The sequence below is a fragment of the Ornithorhynchus anatinus genome, chromosome 15, assembly GCF_004115215.2.
Source record: "Ornithorhynchus anatinus isolate Pmale09 chromosome 15, mOrnAna1.pri.v4, whole genome shotgun sequence".
Taxonomy (NCBI): Eukaryota; Metazoa; Chordata; class Mammalia; order Monotremata; family Ornithorhynchidae; genus Ornithorhynchus; species Ornithorhynchus anatinus.
Window position 1 is genome coordinate 3,609,759 of NC_041742.1, and position 18,537 is coordinate 3,628,295.

Sequence of the window (18,537 nt, forward strand, 5' to 3'; positions counted from 1 at the left end):
TTGATCACTGCCTTTAACCACGTAAAATTCAAACCACTCATCTAAGCACAAGTGCCTACCAACTCATCCTCAGATAGCAGTTAGCTAGCAAACTGAAAACACATGGCCGGAAAGAAGCAAATTAAAAAGAACACACTTTAAACAGCATTAAAGATACACACCCACATTTTTAAAAAGCTATTATATGAAAAAGTTCTCACTAAAATATTAAATCTTCTGTCATCTACTTACAACCAGTGTCTTTGAGGCGATTGATGGCATTGGAAAGAAGTCGCACACAACCCAGAAAACCAGCACCTTGTTTTTTATGGATTTTCTTGTGATTCCATACACTGATGGTTACCGAATCAGATTTCCCAATATATCTGGAAAAAATTTAAAACATTGCCAGCTATAAGAAACACTAAGCTAATTTTCTGCTTTTCTTTTCACATTTACAAACTGAACATATTCAAAACTGAATTATTTTCCATGGAGAAAACTTAGTTGGAAGCAGATGAATATAAGCAAACCTGCAAGATTTCTACAAGATGTGTATTTCCTTTCTTTAATGTAGTCTCGGACCACTGTCTTAGCAATATAGCAAAAAAAAAAAATTTACACTAATTTTACGAACAAATTCTAAGTCGACCAATTTATACCACAGTACTTTGGGTGGACAATCATGATATGTTTAAATAAAACAATTTTTTATTAGTAGCTAGTTACTGCGAAAAATACTTTTGGAGTCGGTAATTTCATGACCACTGGTTTTCTTTTAGAATGTGAACATGAGATAAGCTCAAAATTTTCAGCTATTCTTCAACAAATATTTGCCCTCAACCCCTTCTCCATGGTCCACTTAGACTGTAAGCCATTTATGGGGCAGGGGCCTGTCTGACCTAACCCTGATTTCATCCCAGTGTCTAGAACAGTACTTAGTCCTGAAGTGCTATATGAACACCATAACAAGCTACAGTCAGTTCTGCCACAAAGGCATCTTTTCATAATGCGTTTTTGGATAGACTATAAAGGCAGAAATAGGGAATGCTTCTCCAATAGTATACATGTGCCTGGACAGAACATAAGGAAAAACTGGAAGACATGGTTGTACCTATACTCATGGCAACATGCCCGGAGTGGATACTAAAACAAAAGGGGTTTTTTTAAAAACAGAGGGATTGCAACCCCTGCATCATGGGAGAACTGGGAGAGCTGACTGCATTGTTCTAATTTCAATTTTTTTTTCCCAATGTCAAGGCTGCTAGACCAAAAATCTGACCTACCTGTTGGGGTTTAAATTGCTGCAGAACTTGAATGTGCGTATTCACGTAACGCTTTTTCCCTGCTTCTTTCCTGTGTGCAGGCCTTGAGAGAGCAGGACCCTTGCAGATTTCACTTTACTGCCTGCAGACAAGCAGAGCAGGGAAAAGCGTTACTGTACGTGTCTATGAGTATATCTGCAACTATGAAAAAAGCTGTGCCCTAGTTAATTGCTAGATGACTAAAACCAGTACAGAGTTATATTCAAGATAATTTTCAGCAGAATACAATTAGATAAATGTATATCTAACAGGAGTCATATTTTTGGTCCAACAACCTTGATCTTTTAAGGTTTATTCTGTAGAGCACACTTCTTTGAAAGAATTTACAGAGGGACATATCAATTTAGCAAACTACTTCCTTAAAGCAATCCTGAACAGAAAAAAATAGCAGACCTTCCATGACTACTGAATCTAAAAATTCCAAAAATGACAATGGGAGTAGCCTTCCAATTGATCTGGTATCGTATTTATATGTCAAAATAATATTCTAAGAACCTGGTTTCTTGTAAATATGTTCTGCTGCTGACCGACATTTTGTTGACTCAGAAAAACACTTTAGGTTCTACCCACCAAGAGAGAGGCCCCATCAAAAAAGATCACTCAATCAATGGTATTTATTGAGCAAAAGATACAAGTATAGCTGCCCCAAGATCCAAAACGTAAAAGGACCCGTTAGGGGGATTAGAAAGACTTCTGTACATCTATCCAGACCATCACCCCTGTCCAGGAGTGACTTAATTACTGTATTTAGAGTGTCTGCAATTTAGAAGGACCCCAAAAGTGCACAAGGGAGGCTCCTGACAAGAGGGAGAGAGGGTCTCCAAGTCCTAACCCACCTCTCTCCCTCCTCCCCTTCAACCAAAAAGTACTGCTGATCTGACCCACTGGGTACTAATCTACTATGTAAGAAACTCAAGTCCAAAAACCACGTATTAAAGAAAATACAATCACACATCACACAACATAACCAAAATACCCGGCCCCTAAAACTCACAACTTCAATTTTTTTTAAAAAATAAAAAAGCATTTCTTTTCAATTTGCAGCTCTAGGGGGAAAATAAAATTTGAAAGTGGCAAACTTATAAGATGTAAAAGTTACAATTAGCATCCCTGAGAAGGGGCCCCACAGTAGAAGGGTAATTGCTTACAAATACCACTGACTGATGGAGAAGTGCATCAGCAACTTGGCCCTGATCTGAACATGCCACTGTCTTGCCAGTTTAAAAAGGGCCCTGGGAAAATAAAGATATATGGGGAGCCAAGGGTTTGGGTGGGGAGGATGAATTTGGGGCTTCCTCCCACTCCCCATCATGCATATCCACCCCACACTCAAAGTGAAAAACTGGCACCAATGACCTGAATATCACCAAAGGAAATCGGCCCAATACCATTTGGGCTGGGAGGTGGGACTAAAAGTGGCTCAAAGTCCAAATCCTTATCCTGGCTGCACAAAGCAAAATCCCATTTAATGTAATCTGGACATCAAAAATTAGGGTTGTCAGCAAATCTGGACAAAAATTTTTAAAAAAAGTCCCAAGCAAAAAAGTTAGTGACCTTCCCTCAAGGGACACAGGGTACTTTTAACATTTTGTCGTTACACTGCAATCCTTACAATAAACCTAAAATGTAGTAAGAATAGCAGAAACTTCTTTCCTCCACAATTCTTAGGGGCACACTACTTATTCTCTGAGGTGCAAAGGCAGAATTCATTTTTAAAACCTGATTTTCAGCTTAAGACTTGGAAGATACTAAATTGGCATTGCTGACTTCATCATCATCAAAAGCATTCATTGGGAGAATACTGGGTACAAAGACATATAATAGAAGCTTGGAAACATACAGCAGAAGTAAAAGACATAAAGGTTGGCATCGAGTATACGGGAGAAATAAACATGAAAAGCCTATGGCAAACTGAATTTTTTTCTGTTGTGCAGCACCTGATTCTAAAAGAGATATTTGTTCTTAAAACCAATTATACCCAACATCTTTTCCTTGAAATTTGGCAAAATAAACCATAAATCAATGCCTTTCACACCAAAAGTTAATGTTTAAGAATTTGAAATTCACCACTGAAGGAGGTGGCATGCAGCCTCCCAGTCCAATGATCAGGTGACTGACAATTTCAATTAAAAAATGGATACTCATTTTCAGGCCAACTAAATCCCAGTAATGCAAAATTTTGACTTCAGCCTTTATCCTAACATCTGAACCAAGGCCAAACCGATTTTCCTTAACGCACTAGGACACAGTTTGCTTTAGTCTAACTTGTGGCAATGGTCTGCTTTTTCACAAGTTCACTGTTTCTGACAGGCTCACCTTCCACACAAAATAACTCAAAAGCTAAAGAACAGTAGTCTGTTTAAAGACTAAATATCTTTGTCATACAAAAGACTAGAGACCAAGTTATGCGTGGTTCCGACTGAGAATATTTGCCAGTTGCCAGGCTTTCTAATTTCTATGCAGAGAATTGAATCACCCATCTTTAGTTATGTTACAATCCAAGATTATAATTACACCTACAAGTCATAATGCTGATTCCACTTGGGATCAAGTGTATTCTTCACAGTATCTGTAGAGTGGCACTGGCCAGATCCATCAACCACCACCTTAGCAAATGGATCAGGAAGTCCTGAAAGAAAGGGTGGGAGAGAAGGATTTTAAAATGACCTTTTTAACCATTAAAAGGAAATAAAGATCAACTTGCCAAAACTCTACATTTCACCATAGAGCAACCCTTACTGAAATAGTACTTGGCCCTAAATTCTGCTTTTAAAACGAGTAACATTTTGACTGCACATCTGCAGCAGGGTTTGACTAAGCATCATAAAAACCATTTGACCTTAGTTTTTATATTCTCTGAATATTAAAAGATACATCTACCATTTGCCATCCTCAGAATCACTGAAAGTCTCCGCCATTCTCAATTTAGCCTCTCACCTTGGGTGATTTGCTCCTTGACCTAGGGAAACACTTAGTTCCCAGAAGTTCTAAAGCCCTCGTCTCGATCCTCAGAGACAGCTATTTGTTCAGAATCATACTCCCGATTGCCACTTTCAATCTTATTTAACCAGGCATCACAAATGTAGAACAAGGAATTCCTTCCCTTAAACCTAGGGATACAACTGCCTCAGGAGAGTTAGCCCTGGGGCAAAGCACTAAATTGCAGGTGGCTGGGCACCTTCTCCCTTGTAAGGGTAACAGGTTTCCCTCTAGATCGTAAGCTCTTTATGAGCAGGGAACATATACACTAATTCTGTTGTATTGTACTCTCTCGGAACTTAGTAGAGTGTTCTGCACACAGTAAGCGCTCAACAAATACCACTGATCGACTAAAAGGCAGATGGTTCTGTCTGTGTCACCATGGGAAAAAAATCATCTGGCTACACTCTTATCTTTACATGACTGTTTTCATTCAACATCACTTCTGGAAAACACAACCGTGTTGATAACACTCCACCAGTCATCCAGTGCTTCTTGAACCCATTCCTGAAGGTGCATAATACAAGTGAATCTTGATTCTATTTATTGCTATTGTTTTTGTCTGTCTCTCCCGATTAGACTGTAAGCCCGTCAAAGGGCAGGGACTGTCTCTATCTGTTACTGATTCGTACATTCCAAGCGCTTAGTACAGTGCTCCGCACATAGTAAGCACTCAATAAATATAATTGAATGAATGAATAATACAATTAATTCATCAGGTTCTTTCATACTTTGTCACCAGTACTTTCTCGTAGTTGGTGAGACCTCTAGTGGCAAACATTTGGGAATTGCTAAAGCATTGTGCAGATTTAAAACCTTTCCTTCCTTTATATTTACCATTGTAATTTTTTTAAGAAATCATTTTTCAATGGTCTTTAGAAATTGCCCATTCAATCAATACCGGTGTTTTACTGCATAGTTAGTTCTTCTAGACAAGAAGGGGACTGGGAAGGAAGGCTAATGGTCCTCAGAAACTTCAGACCTTGAGATGCACATGATGTCACATACATTACGCTGAGCACCCGGTGTATCAGTCAATCGCATTTATTGAGCACTTACTGTGTGCAGAGCACTAGGATAAGCACTTGGGAGAGTACAATACAGCAGAGTAGGTAGACATGTTTCCTGCCCGTGAGCTTACAGTGTATGACATCAAGTGGGCCCGTTTTGGAGTAGACCCATCTCACCCTGAACCTGGAGCATTTCTCTGGAGGAATCCCTGATTCCCTCCAACCCCACTTGCCTGAGGGATATGGGGTTCCCTTGCCAGGCCTTAAGTAGTATGCATGCCAGGTATGGCTAACAGAACACGGAGGCAATACTTGAGACACTGAAAATAAAAGTGCCACACATGAAGGCATCCAATGTTGTAGTCATACTGGTTAGGGGACAGTCAGGCTGAAAAGCTCCGTCTAGTATAAAACCAGATGACTGTCCATCCTAGTGGAAGCCTCTGTTCTTGGAGTATCTCATGTTAATTACTGTAACTCATGTCACAGACCCAAGACTTGACCAGTGCTACACAAATGCCCACTACTGTTTCATCTAACATGACCAAAGCATTTTATTTAGAATGGCTGCATTGCCTGAAAAATGCACCCTAGTTCCACAATAGAGTATTATACACAATGCTTAGTGAAAATACGGTTATAGGAGAACTATTTTCGGCAATAATTTTCTTATAAAAAAGGAAAGTGTTAAGTTTCTCATTTCTATGAAGCATTACCTAATATATACGGGTATCAGACATATTCCGGTTACCACTTTAACAAAATGATTTCTGCTTTCAGGATAATTCTTACTATCCTTGTAAAAAACTCAGATGGCTTTGAAAATATATTCTATGTTGAGTTTACTTAAAATTTTTAAGTACTCAAAATACCACATATTTACAAATTTCTAACAATTGAATTAGAGATTCAAAATTTAAAGGAATATATTCTCTGAAATTCTCAAGACTTTACAAAAAAAAGTTTTAAATACTCTGAAAGTAAAAAACCCCTCCAAAAGTGCAAGGCCTATTGACAAATCCAAAATGATTACTTACTGAAAAAATCCTTTTTCACCAGGTTTTTTGCACAAAGTACTGCAAGGAAAAAAGAAATACAAGAAAATAATTAAAAACTGAAGTTTCATGACTGTCAAATGTGTTACATTCAGTTAAATTGCTGTGATAAAATATAAGTGGCTAAACATGTAACAAGACATGAAATGATCAAAAACTGTTCAAAATAATATGCAAAGCAAAAATAGATAAGCCAAAAAATGACTTAGGCAAAAACTTCAGCAACAGCTAAGAGTGAAAAGTTCATAAACTGCTGTTTTGAGTCTGAATTCCCATCATGTGCAAACACTCCACAGAGTTCTTCTACACTCAGAACATCTCCATAATATTAGAGGAGGAAAGAGAAGGGAACAGGGGACTGAAGAAGGAATGGAAGGAAAAGCACTCAAAAAAAGATCAATGGTATCTGCCCAATTGCTTGGAGGAAAAGTGCTGTGTAAATCCAAAATATGATTTTTATCAGCCAATCACAGCCCCCAGAATTCCAGCAGCTGCCTAGTAGGAATCATTCTTCTTTATAATACCTCTGTGATGATTTGTTGTTATTGATAAATAGCCCCTTAGTAAAATGCAACAAACTAAAACTGCTTTGTCAGAGTTGTTTAAAATAGCCAGCAACTCAAGTCCTACATTAAAGATTACTCAATCCAAAATAAATTTTAAGCATATGATAAATATGGATCTCTGTCTCTTGAAGGACCAGCAAGGGTTTCTTATTCCTAGATATCCTGACCCCTACACTTTGCTGATCTCTTCCCACAAACCAAATCCGCATACTTTAGCTCCTTTAACTCCACCCTTCTCACTGTACCTTAATCTTGACTTGCTTGTCACTGTCCCCCTGCCCATATCTTCCCTCTGGCTGGGAACTCCCTCCCCATTTATGTTACATAGACCATCTTGCTCCTAATCTTCAAAGTCCTACTAAAATCACATTTCCTCCAAGAGGCCTTCCCTGATTAAATGAATGGTATTTATTGAGCACTTACTCTGTGCAGGGCACTGTTCTAAGTACTTGGGAGAGTACCATACAACAGATTTAGCAGATAGGTTCCCTGCCCGTAATGAGTTTAGAGACTAGAGGAGGAGAGTGACATTAATATGAATAATTTATATACATAATTATGTCCCTGTCTTAACCCTCCCTTCTGCATGGCCTAGGCACTTGGGTCTGATTTCCTTAAGCATGTTGATATTCACTCTTTCCCCAGCCCCAGAGCACTTATTTACATAACCATCTGTAATTCTGTAAACTTGTATAAACTCTCTGAAGCGCTTAGAACAATGTTTGGCACACAGTAAGCACTCAATAAATACCACTGCTTAATTGATTGCTTGAGGATTCAACTGGATCTGTGCCAGGTCTGATCTTCGTCTGTATACCCCAGGACTTTGTTCAGACTAAATAAGTCAAAAAGTGTTTGGATTCAGATCACCAGCCTTCCACTGCACTTCAGGGACTACTTCCTGTTAAAACACCTCAAGATTACAAAATATTCCCCTTATAATCTTGTAAAAAGAAAAAGAAATCTCCAATGGGCACTAGAAGCAGCAGTCTTACTGAAGGACTCTAAAAGATGGGGGAAAGACACTTGAGAACTTTAACGCCCATGGTAAAGAGTTCCTGTTTGATATGGAAATGGATCGGCAACCACTGGAGGACTTTGAGGACAGGGGAGATGTGGACTGAGGATCATTCAAAAAAAATGATCTGGGCAGCAGAATGGAGCATGGACTGGAGAAGGGAGAGGGAGAAGGGAGGGAGGTCAGCAAAGAGGCCAATGCAGTAGTCAAGGCATTTCTAATGTTTCATCTTGGAAATTCCTTTAGGTTTAAGAACCATCACACATCACCTGGCTACCCCAGAAATCTGTTGCCCTATGTTGCACTTTATTTTTTTTTTGTGAAAAAGACTTTTGATTAACAGACATTTTTGCCAAAAACAGAAATCACTGTTGCTGCCAATTTTCCTAAGAAATACAGGTTTTGACAGCAGATGACAATAAAATCACATCCCAGAAGCATCATGGTCTAAGATAACAAAGGTTATTCATATAAGGTTCTCCAAAAGTTTCTATTCACCACATCAGCACATCAATACCTCTAACTTGTGCTTCATTTTCTTAGAACAACTAGCTAAGGACCTCACAAAGTAGGGCCTATCAGCTGTGGTCCAAATGACTTGTTCAAGGGGAGGGACCACTTATGTGGACAGGAAAAATCCTATCTCACTGGACCTAGTCAGCATGAAGACTGGAAATCATCCAGAGCATCAACGAAGGAACTCACACCAATAGTCTGATCTGGTGGTCACTCACTTTTGGAGAAAAGTTAATCTCTTCTCAATCTAAGGTTTCAGCTGCTACAGACAATTTACTTCAATCCATGTCTTTTATTCCAAAAAGCATCATGAGTGCCCAGGAACATAACTGATATTTTATCATCTGAAAAATTGGTCTTACAAATTAATCTTTCCCCCTATTAAAACTCTTCTGTCACTCATTAGTACCCTTAGCTCTCCTCTAATGTGGGGTTACATTCTTGACAAACCCCACATTAAGGAAAACTCACATAATTTCCATGCTTTGACCTAAGCCATTCACACATCCATTTCTTCCAATAATACATCGCATACTATCCTTAGAGATGCACGTTGTCCAAAAACATCCCCTAGTTCCTTAGCAGTTCTATTAAAAATGTGTAGTGAAAAAGATATATTATGGAAAAACTGAGTGGGCTACGTTCTATGATGGTTGCATGTAATAACCCAGCTGGTTGTATGTAATATCCAATTATTAATGTAAATTCCAGCTGTAAAAATACAATGCTATTTTGTTGACGAAGGGCGGTGGGCTGATAATGAATGACTGTCTATGCTTTAATCTGAATAAAATTCCCAACTGCTCTGTCTCTTCTTGCCAAAAATTTCCCTTCCTCCATCAGTCTGTGGTTGCATTCCAATTACATTACTGATTGGAATGAGACTACTTCAGAGGGGGAAACACACACACATACTCTCTCTCTCTCTCTCTCGCTCTCTCTCAACCTAAAAATTACTCTTTTTTTAATACTGTTCAGGAGATACATATAAAATGAACAAGCCATTTTCAAGGATTTAGCTGGTACTGCTGTTCTTCATGCTGTGGGAACTTTAATTGCCTTCTACAGATAAGAATTTCCCAGAACTAAAGTTCAAAATGACACAAGATTCTAGTTTGACCATTTTCAAATGCTGAAAAATATCTTATATTTGCCTTCCTTACATCTCCCATAAACACACCACTGCTTCATTCTGCCCCTCCCATTTCTGTCTTCATGGGCCCCCTGAAATAAAGAAAACTCCTAACTAAATCAATTTAATGGAAGAAAATGGTAGGAAGTTTTTACTACCTCAAAATTCTACAGTTAGTCTCCTCTGAAGACTATCAACTTAAATCAGCAGAAATATCTTCTGTATTAGCTGAAAAGTCTCCTCCAGGAAGATCAATATCCCTCCTTAAATACACTAAGAGAAAAATTGATCTCCCATTCTAATACAAACAAAATTTACCACATGGACCTCAAAAGATTTTAGCTTATTAATATCTGAACAGCTGAAGGGTTTTTTTTTCACCATATTGACCATCAATTTCAGACTGCCAAATCTGAGGGAAGGAGGACCGTAACTGTGACTTTACCTGTATGCTGTGTGCAGAGCACTGTTTTAAGCACTTGGAAAACACAATTCAGCAACAGATGGAGACAATCCCTACCCAACAACGGGCTTACAGTCTACAAGGGAGGAGACAGATAACAGCAACACCAAAAAACAACTAGACAGGCATCAACAGCATCAATATAAACAGAACTATAGATATAAATGCATCATTAATAAAATAAATAGAATAATAAATATGTACATATATACACAAGTACTGTGGGGCTGGGAGGGAGATAGGGCAGAGGGAGTCGGGGCGATGGGGAGAGGAGAAAGGGCAGAGGAAAAGGGGGGCTCAGTCTGGGAAGGTTTCCTGGAGGAGGTGAGCTTTCAGTGGGGCTTTGAATGGGGAACTGTGCCAGTTTGGTGGATATAAGGAGGGAGGGCATTCCACGCCAGAGGTGGGACATGGGCCAGGGGTCGACGGCAGGATAGGCGAGAACGAGGCACAGTGAGGAGGTTAGGACCAAAGGAGCGGAGTGTGTGGGCTGGGCTGTAGGAGGAGAGAACGGAGGTGACGTAGGAGGGGGCAAAGTGATGGACAGCTTTGAAGCCATGAGTGAGGAGCTTTTGCTTGATATGAAGTTTGATAGGCAACCACTGGAGATTTTTGAGGAGGGGGGTGACATGCCCAGAGTGTTTCTGTAGAAAGATAATCCGGGCAGCAGAGTGAAGTATAGACTGAAGTGGGGAGAGTCAGAAGGTTGGGAGGTCAGAAAGGAGGCTGGTGTAGTAATCCAGTCGGGATAGGAGCAGTGATTGTACAAGAAGGAAGAGGTCCGGATGGAAAGGGCTTTGGTTTTGGTTTGGGCTTTGGTTTTTAAAATTAGTATCATACAGCTGTGGTCCTAAAACAGTATTGGGGGCTCCCTCGGAATGGGCAAAAAAGGACAATGATAATAAGGTAATGGTATTCGTTAAGCACATACTCTGTGACAAACACTGTACTAAGCACTGGGGTACATACAAGATAACCAGGTCCCACACTGAGCTCGCAGTCTAAGTAAGGAGGGAGACCAGGTTCTGATTCCCTATTTTGCAGATCAGGGAACTGGGATGCAGAGAAGTTGAGTGACTTGCCCAAGGTCACAAAGCAGATAAGTGGCAAAGCAGAGGTTAGAACCCAAATCCTCTCCCAGGCCTGCGCTCTTTCCAGTAGGCCACACTGCTTCCTCAACCTGAAGGTTCACGGACCACACTGAGAAATCCTGCCTAAAGGGAAATATAAACACTATACAAAGTATCTTTCTTACTGCAAAACAAAGCACTTAAGAGTTTCCCTGCAGTGTGGAACTACTAACATTTAATAAACATGTTGCACTGGGCAAGGTACCAATGCAGGCAGCATGCCATTAAAGGGTTTTTTCAAGCTGCTTCGGGATTACACTTTTCAAAAATTGAGGGCTTGAAAAATAGCGGGGACTGTGCACTCCCCAGGAGTGGAGATCAGTTGTCTTTTTTTTTTTTATGGCATTTGTTAAGCACTTACTATTTGCCAGGAACTGTTCTAAATGCAGGGGTAGATACAAAGTAATCCAGCTAGAAACAGTCCCTGACCCACATGGGGCTCACAGCCTCAATCCCCATTTTACAGGTGAGGTAACTCAGGCCCAAGGAAGTTAAGTGCCTTGTCCACGGTCACACGGCAGACAAGTGGTGGAGCAGGGATTAGAACCCAAATCCTTCTAACTCCCAGGTCCATGCTCTATCCACTAGGCCACTCTATTTCTGTGTCCTCCCCTCCCACATTCTCCTCTTCCCTCAGGCTTCTACCTCAGAAAAGGGCAAAATGTGCTTCTGGAAGCTGTGCTCTCAGTTAGGCAATAGCAGAGCAACACATCCTTCGCTTAGCCATGTGACTTTGCCACATGTTTTGTAGCCATAAACTGCCTGGGGGGAAAAAAAACCCTCTCCCTCCACCCCCCTACATGTAAATATGTGCTCACAGAGTTTGCACAGTAAACAAGAGAGGCATCCTTTAATCCCCTTTCTAAACCCATTCATCTGGATTGTACTTTTAAAAGGTTAGAGATTAAAAGAGTATAAAAGAATGCATTGATTTTCATTTTATTGAATTACTCCAATACATTACAAAATTTCTGTGCCTCTTTCCATTCTTACCCTATTTTAAAACATTCAACACAAGCGGCCAAAATATCCTGAAAAAAATCTTCCTTTACATTTTTACTCCAGGGACTATGGATGTCAGTTATACAAACAAACACCCTGCTTTATTTGATTGCATTTAACACAAAGTTAATTTTGGCACTGAAACCCGATACCAAGATTAAAGACTCAGGAGATACTGCCAGAATGCAGGATATTTTAATTCTTTTGAAGCTTGAAAAGAAATGCATGTTACAAAAAATGGCATTTTAGAATATTAAAAAAAAAGGTCCAAAAAAGGGAGGGCAACAACAGGGCACCATTACACACTATCCAATAGATTTTCCTTTTCAAAACCACTTGGCAAAACACTCTAGAACATGTGCTTCCTCAAAGGTTCAACGTCGTGAATTTCAGGCAGCTCTGCACTCGGCAGTACCTTCAACAGGAAGGAAGTGAAAGTTCTTGGGAAAGAAATGATGGAAAACTGCTAGCCCAAAGCAAGTCTCAAGTCTCGACAGTGGCTGGGAGCACAGGGAAGACCACGCTCCTGCCTTGCGTACCTCAGACAGTGGCATATTGCTCAGTCACCCCCACAGTGATGCGCTCTCTGGTGCATAGGGTTGTGTCTTGCAGGAGGATGTCGGTGTCCAACCACACCTCAGCCGGTGGCACAGTCTCCTGGAGAACCTGACATAGTTTGCCAAAGGTGATTACAGGAGCTACTTGCTCCCATGCTATCCACAGGGGGGGTAGTGGGATACTCATTCATTCAATGATACTCATTGAGCACTTACTGTGTGCAGAGCACCATACTGAGTACAATTCGGCAAAAAACGGAGACAGTCCCAACCCATGATCTGAGACCCAATAAATTCCAGTGGGACTTCCCTTCGCCGCGCAGGTAAGGGTCATCATATTGATGACATCCTTTCCTCGGCTGGGTATTAGGAAGACCTTTGTTTTCAAAGTATCTAACTGGATCGCTGTTAGGTTTAGCCTTTTTTAATGACTGTAATTTCATCACAAGAGGGGCAGGATGAATTATAGCAGCTCTTGAATGTGAAGCAGGACTGGACAACTGGAGACACCAGACACTTTGTGAATGCTCTTGGGGCAATTGCCAGACCAAGTGGGTCAGATTCATTGTTGTGCAGGGATGCCAACCTTAAAAAGTAGGTTCATCCTGTTGTTTGAATCCTGTGTGTTTGCCATCATCCATGAGAGAAAGACCTCCCCAATTAATGGTTTTCACACCCTCCTTGTCCAGAAACTCACAACCACGGTGTTACTTTTGATTGATTAGCATATGCTACATTCAGTGTGTTGAAACTGCCAGGTTTTCCTCCACACTATTTCCCAACTTGAACCACTCAGGACTTAAGTGAAAATTAACGTGTTGCGCACTGGGAGTCGGGACAGTCTAAGCACCTGTGCAGGCCGATGTTAATACGCGCCCAAGGCCTCTGCAACCTACATGTTAGAGCACCAAGTGAAATCAGGAGGACCGGTAGCTCTGTATCTCAACAGTGGTAAGAAAAGAGAACTAAACAGAACCGGTCTTACAACTGAGATCATAAAGTAAGAAACCAAGCATCTTGGCAAATAGTCCACCTAAGCCCTGAGCAAACGGCATTAAGAGATTGTCTAGTTTTAAGCAAGAGTGAAAGTCTACGCAACTCAATGAATCTTTGCCTTTTCCCAAAACCACACCACTGCCCAAATCATGTGGTAGTGAGAGTCCACTCAAGTCAGGAGACTGGCAAATGAACAGCTCCCTGAGGCCGTGAGAATTCTGTGCCCTTGCAAAAAAAAAGAGTGGCCAAGCAAAATGATGCCAACTGGGCTAAACATGGCCATGCCAAACTAAGCAGTCCTATCTAAGTCAGTCATCATGTGGCTAAGAAACAACCGCAAAAATACAGGCGACTAAAGTACTGTTAAAGCAAAGATTGCCACGATCGTGCACATAGTGCATTCAAAACGAGTGAGTGTGCAGGTCTCTGCAAAAGAGTAGGCTTTACAAAGAGCATCTATCTTAGCGACTCCGCCTGCAACTGATGGCAAGTGGCTTCAAGTCTCTCCACCAGCTAGCTTACTCCTTATTTATTGTTCTCTCTAGTCCTCCCAAGCAAATGTTCTCACTGTCCCTGGCTCTTACCTTTTCCAACCCCATCCCCCCCTTGCTCATACCCTCCCCCATGTCCGGAACTCACTCCCTTTCAAATCTGCCAGACCACAGCTCTTCCTGGCTTCAAAACTCTCCAGGAGGCTTTCCTGGATTAATTTTCTTCTCCCCAGGTCATATCCTCCTCCCAACTATCACCTCAGTACTTAGCACTCCCCGTCATCCATAGCTCTTTTTCACACAATGATTTTACCTAAGCATTTATTCATCAATCTTTCTATTCTTTTTCTCCCATCTGTAAATAATTTTGTTTCTCCCCCATTAGATTCTAAATTAATGGAGGGCAGGGATTGTGTCTTTTACCTCTGTGGTGCTCTCCCTAGCAATATAGTGCCCTGTCCAAAATAGGGAGCTCAGTAAACACTAAGTGACTCAGTCACCTTATTCTGCAGAAATATATTTCAGTAGAGATTCACACTTCTTAAGTAAGTATGCCTCTTTATAAATTTAAGACACAAACACAGTCCCCATCACTATGTGGAAAGAGAGGAGTTCAGCAAAATTACATTCTTGTTAATACCAATGTAATTTCATCTATCAATCAATCACTTATTGAGCACTTACTGTATACACAGCACTGTGCTAAGTGCTTGAGAGAGTACAACACAACAATAACAGACACATTTCAAGCCCACAACGAGCTTAGAGTCTAGAGGGGGAGACAGACATAAACATGATATAATCTATTCACTATCTACATTAAAGATCCAAATTTCTGAAACGCAAGTGAAAGCAAATAAGGGAAGTAGGTTATCCAGCAGGGCTGTGGCAAGGGGAGAGAGAAGTCTTTTTTTTTTAAAAAAAAAAAATGGTATTTGTTAAGAGTTAATATGTGCCTGGCTGGGGTAGGTACAAACTAATCAGATTGGACACGGTCAATCTTAATCCCCATTTTACAGATGAGGTAACTGAGGCACAAAGAACTGAAGTGATTTGCCCAAAGTCACATAGCAGATAGGTGGTGGAGTTGGGATTCGAACTCAGGTTCTCCCGACTCCCAAGTCCTTGCCCAATACACTAGACCACATTGCTTCTCATGTACCAACCCTCCTCCACGAAAGTCAAGGGAGGGCTTTCCTTTTGTTTTTTTCTAAAGGGAGGGAACATGTTCATGCCCCCTCCCCCGCCACCCCAAGGTCTCACAAGGGTGGACCAGTTCTTGGAGGGAAACTGATGTTGCTCAAGAACACTGCTGTCCCGAGTCAGGGCAGAAGAAAAGGAACAAGCAGTCAGGGGAGAGGAACAGTAGAGTTAGTGTTCTTCCTTTGGACAAAGGACTCCTAGTCTATCAATCAATAAACCAATGGTATTTACTAAGTGCTTACTGGGTGCAGAATACTGTACTAAGTGCCTGGAAGATTACAATGGAGATGATAGACACAGGGCCTGGGAGTTCTAATCCCGGCCTCATCACTGGTCCTCTGTGTGACCTTGGGCACGTCACTTCATTTCTCTGGGCCTCAGTTACCTCATCTGTAAAATGGGGATTGAGACTGTGATCCCCACATGGGACAGCGACTATGACCAATCCAATTTGCCTGTACACACCCCAGTGCTTAGGACAGTGCCTGGCAAGTAGTAAGCCCTTAACAAATACCATAATTATTATTATTATTATCAAGTGCTTGGGAGAGTACAACAATGTTAGAAGACATGATCCCTGGCCTCAAAGAGCTTACTATCTAATGGAGCAGATGGTCACAAAATGATTTACAGAGAGGTAAATAAGAGACTGCTAAGAAGGATACGTGGAAAGGCAAAAGCTTGAGTAGTAGCATATGTAACTTAATATTATTTCAGATCTTTGACCTTGGCTCCATCTCCAATAGGAGCAAGAACAAGGTCACAACGACTAAGTCCAGTCAACAGCTTGTTCCAGAATTGGGGGGGGGGGGGTGGAATAATTAAGGAGACAGGTTCCTTGCTTGGCATTCCTGATATATTCCCCTACCATTTGTGCATGTTGGAGGTTTTGCCTAGGGGCTTCTTTGCACTTAGTAATGCCATTAAAAAAGGTAAAATTAGTACAGCCGGACTCTTGAGCCCTAGAGTACAGGTAAATGAGAAATGCAAAAAAAGCAAGAAAAGAGTCATGTTGATTCACAGAGAAATCTCTAGAAGCGTTGTTGTCCTAAAGCCAATAAGATTAAACAGGCAGGCGGACTCAAAAACAAAGAGGCTGGGGGAGGAGCTAAATTCTAAACAGGAAGACTTCCTGTTCCTCTGCTTCTCAGTAAACACTATTATCTATTATATATTTTGAAGAGTTTGTTTGTTCATGCAAAATAAAGTCATGCTTCCCAATTACCTACACATACCAATTTTATATACACAATCCCACCACTTAAATTAGCTGGATGCACTCTATTTTTACACCAGAAGAAACTGGGTGAAAGGTTTAAATAAAAGGGGCTTTGTGAGATAGCTCTTTGGAGGAGTAGGAGGGGGAGGAGGAGGAGGAGGGAAGTGTTTTGCACACCTAGCTCCCAATACCCACTCCAGCCAGGAATCGCTAGACCCCGAGTTGATTTTCCATGGCAACTACAGTTGCTTCCCAGCCTGTGGGGGCAGGCTCAGGGGAGGGATGGAGGAGAAAAGGGAATGATGCAGTGAGGCCTGCAGGGTGGGGCATGCCATCAAGACGGATTCCCTCAGGAGGGCGGGCGTCCAGGCTGAGGTCTGCCACAAACTGGTCGGGGACAGTGAGGCTGGGTTTACCTCATATTGGTCCCACCCACCCCATCCACTGGGACCCTCCCATTAGGGGCTCAATACTACCAACCCCTAAGAGAATATTATGAGAAGCGGCATGGCGTAGTTTAAAGAGCCCGGGTCTGGGAGTCGGAGGACCTGGGCTTTCATCCTGGCTCTGCCAGGTGCTTGCTGTGTGACCTTGGGCAAGGCACAACTTCTCTGTGCTTCAGTTTCCTCAATTGTAAAATGGGGATTAAATACCTGATATCCCCTTCTATTGAGACTGTGAGTCCCATGTGGAACAGGGGTTGTGTCCAACCTGATTAACTTGTGTCTATCCCAGCACTTAGAACAGTGTTTGACACATAACAAGCACTTTTAAATACCACAATAATACTAATAATAGTAAAGTTAGCTAAATGGAATAAGACCAGACACTACTTTTCTAATCTGGAGAAATATTTACTTTTTTCCTCCAACTCCCCCAAAAAAACAGAAGAGTGACCTTGACTGAAATAACTAAAAAGTTATCCCTGAGGAAGGATACAAAAAAAAAATCCTTTAGAAAGGAGGGAAAAGGCTGCAACATCCAACTCCCACAGCAGCAGCAGCAGTATTTTCATGCCATATCAGACCCAAGTGGAAAGACAGGATCACAAACAAGAATACTCTATAAATAAGACAAGCAACTAACACTGATGTTATGCACACCTCAACAGCTTCACTGGGTAGGGCACGTAAGGAGGGTGGCTGAAATGATCCCCAAAGAGTAACTCAATAACGAGCTAAAATGGAGCGACAGAAAACTAGAGGGACACAGAAAATGTTTTAAGGATGGAGTGAAGTCTCAGGCAGTACTGAACCACAGCTTAAAAACTGGGCGACAACTGCAACAAAAAGATCTACGTGAACCATGTAAATCAAGGAGTGGACCTTTTGGATCTAAACCTTCAAGGGTTCATGAGACTGCAAAGCACATGCAAAATCAAAGCTAGGCCACAGCATACAAAAATATGACTGTACAACAAAGAACAATTTCTGTGTATGTACAGTGTGGATGGGACTGTCAATCTCACATTGGCCTTTCCCACTGCCTGCACACCCAGAAGTATACTTCCCCACCCCTAGTATCTTCAAACATGAAAGACAACTATATATACATATATATAATATATATATATATTCTATTGTTATCATCTAATGTACCTCCCTGCCAAAAATAACTGCCAATTTGAAATCAATGGTATTTGACTGCTTACTGTGTGCAGAGCACTGTACTAAGTGCTTGGGAGAGTACAGAACAATAAAGTTGGTAGACACACTCCCTGTCCACGACAATCTTACAAACTAGACGGGGGGACAGACATTAATATCAACAAATAATTTAGAGATACTCACTTAAGGGCTGATGGTCTGATGGTGGGATGAATAACAAATACAGTGAAAGATTCCATTGTTCCTGATCCTGGTCTCTGAGAACTCACGCCACAAGGTCGAGCTTGTT

The 18,537-nt window shown here is 41.2% G+C and overlaps 1 protein-coding gene across 2 annotated transcripts in view; it reads right to left on the reverse strand.

The window, feature by feature from the left end:
• The window catches only part of SMURF2 (SMAD specific E3 ubiquitin protein ligase 2), a 65,630-nt gene that overhangs the window by 33,113 nt on the left and 13,980 nt on the right, over window positions 1-18,537 (reverse strand). For both annotated transcript variants that reach the window (XR_005660837.1, XM_007668078.3), the window contains exons 2-4: window positions 6,331-6,369; window positions 3,825-3,933; window positions 232-365 (exon numbers count right to left, since the gene is read on the reverse strand). Coding sequence is in view for 1 of the 2 variants with exons in the window: in XM_007668078.3 (XP_007666268.1) it covers window positions 232-365; window positions 3,825-3,933; window positions 6,331-6,369 (282 nt within the window). In the remaining variant the exon portion in view is untranslated. The remainder of the gene's footprint in view (window positions 1-231; window positions 366-3,824; window positions 3,934-6,330; window positions 6,370-18,537) is intronic.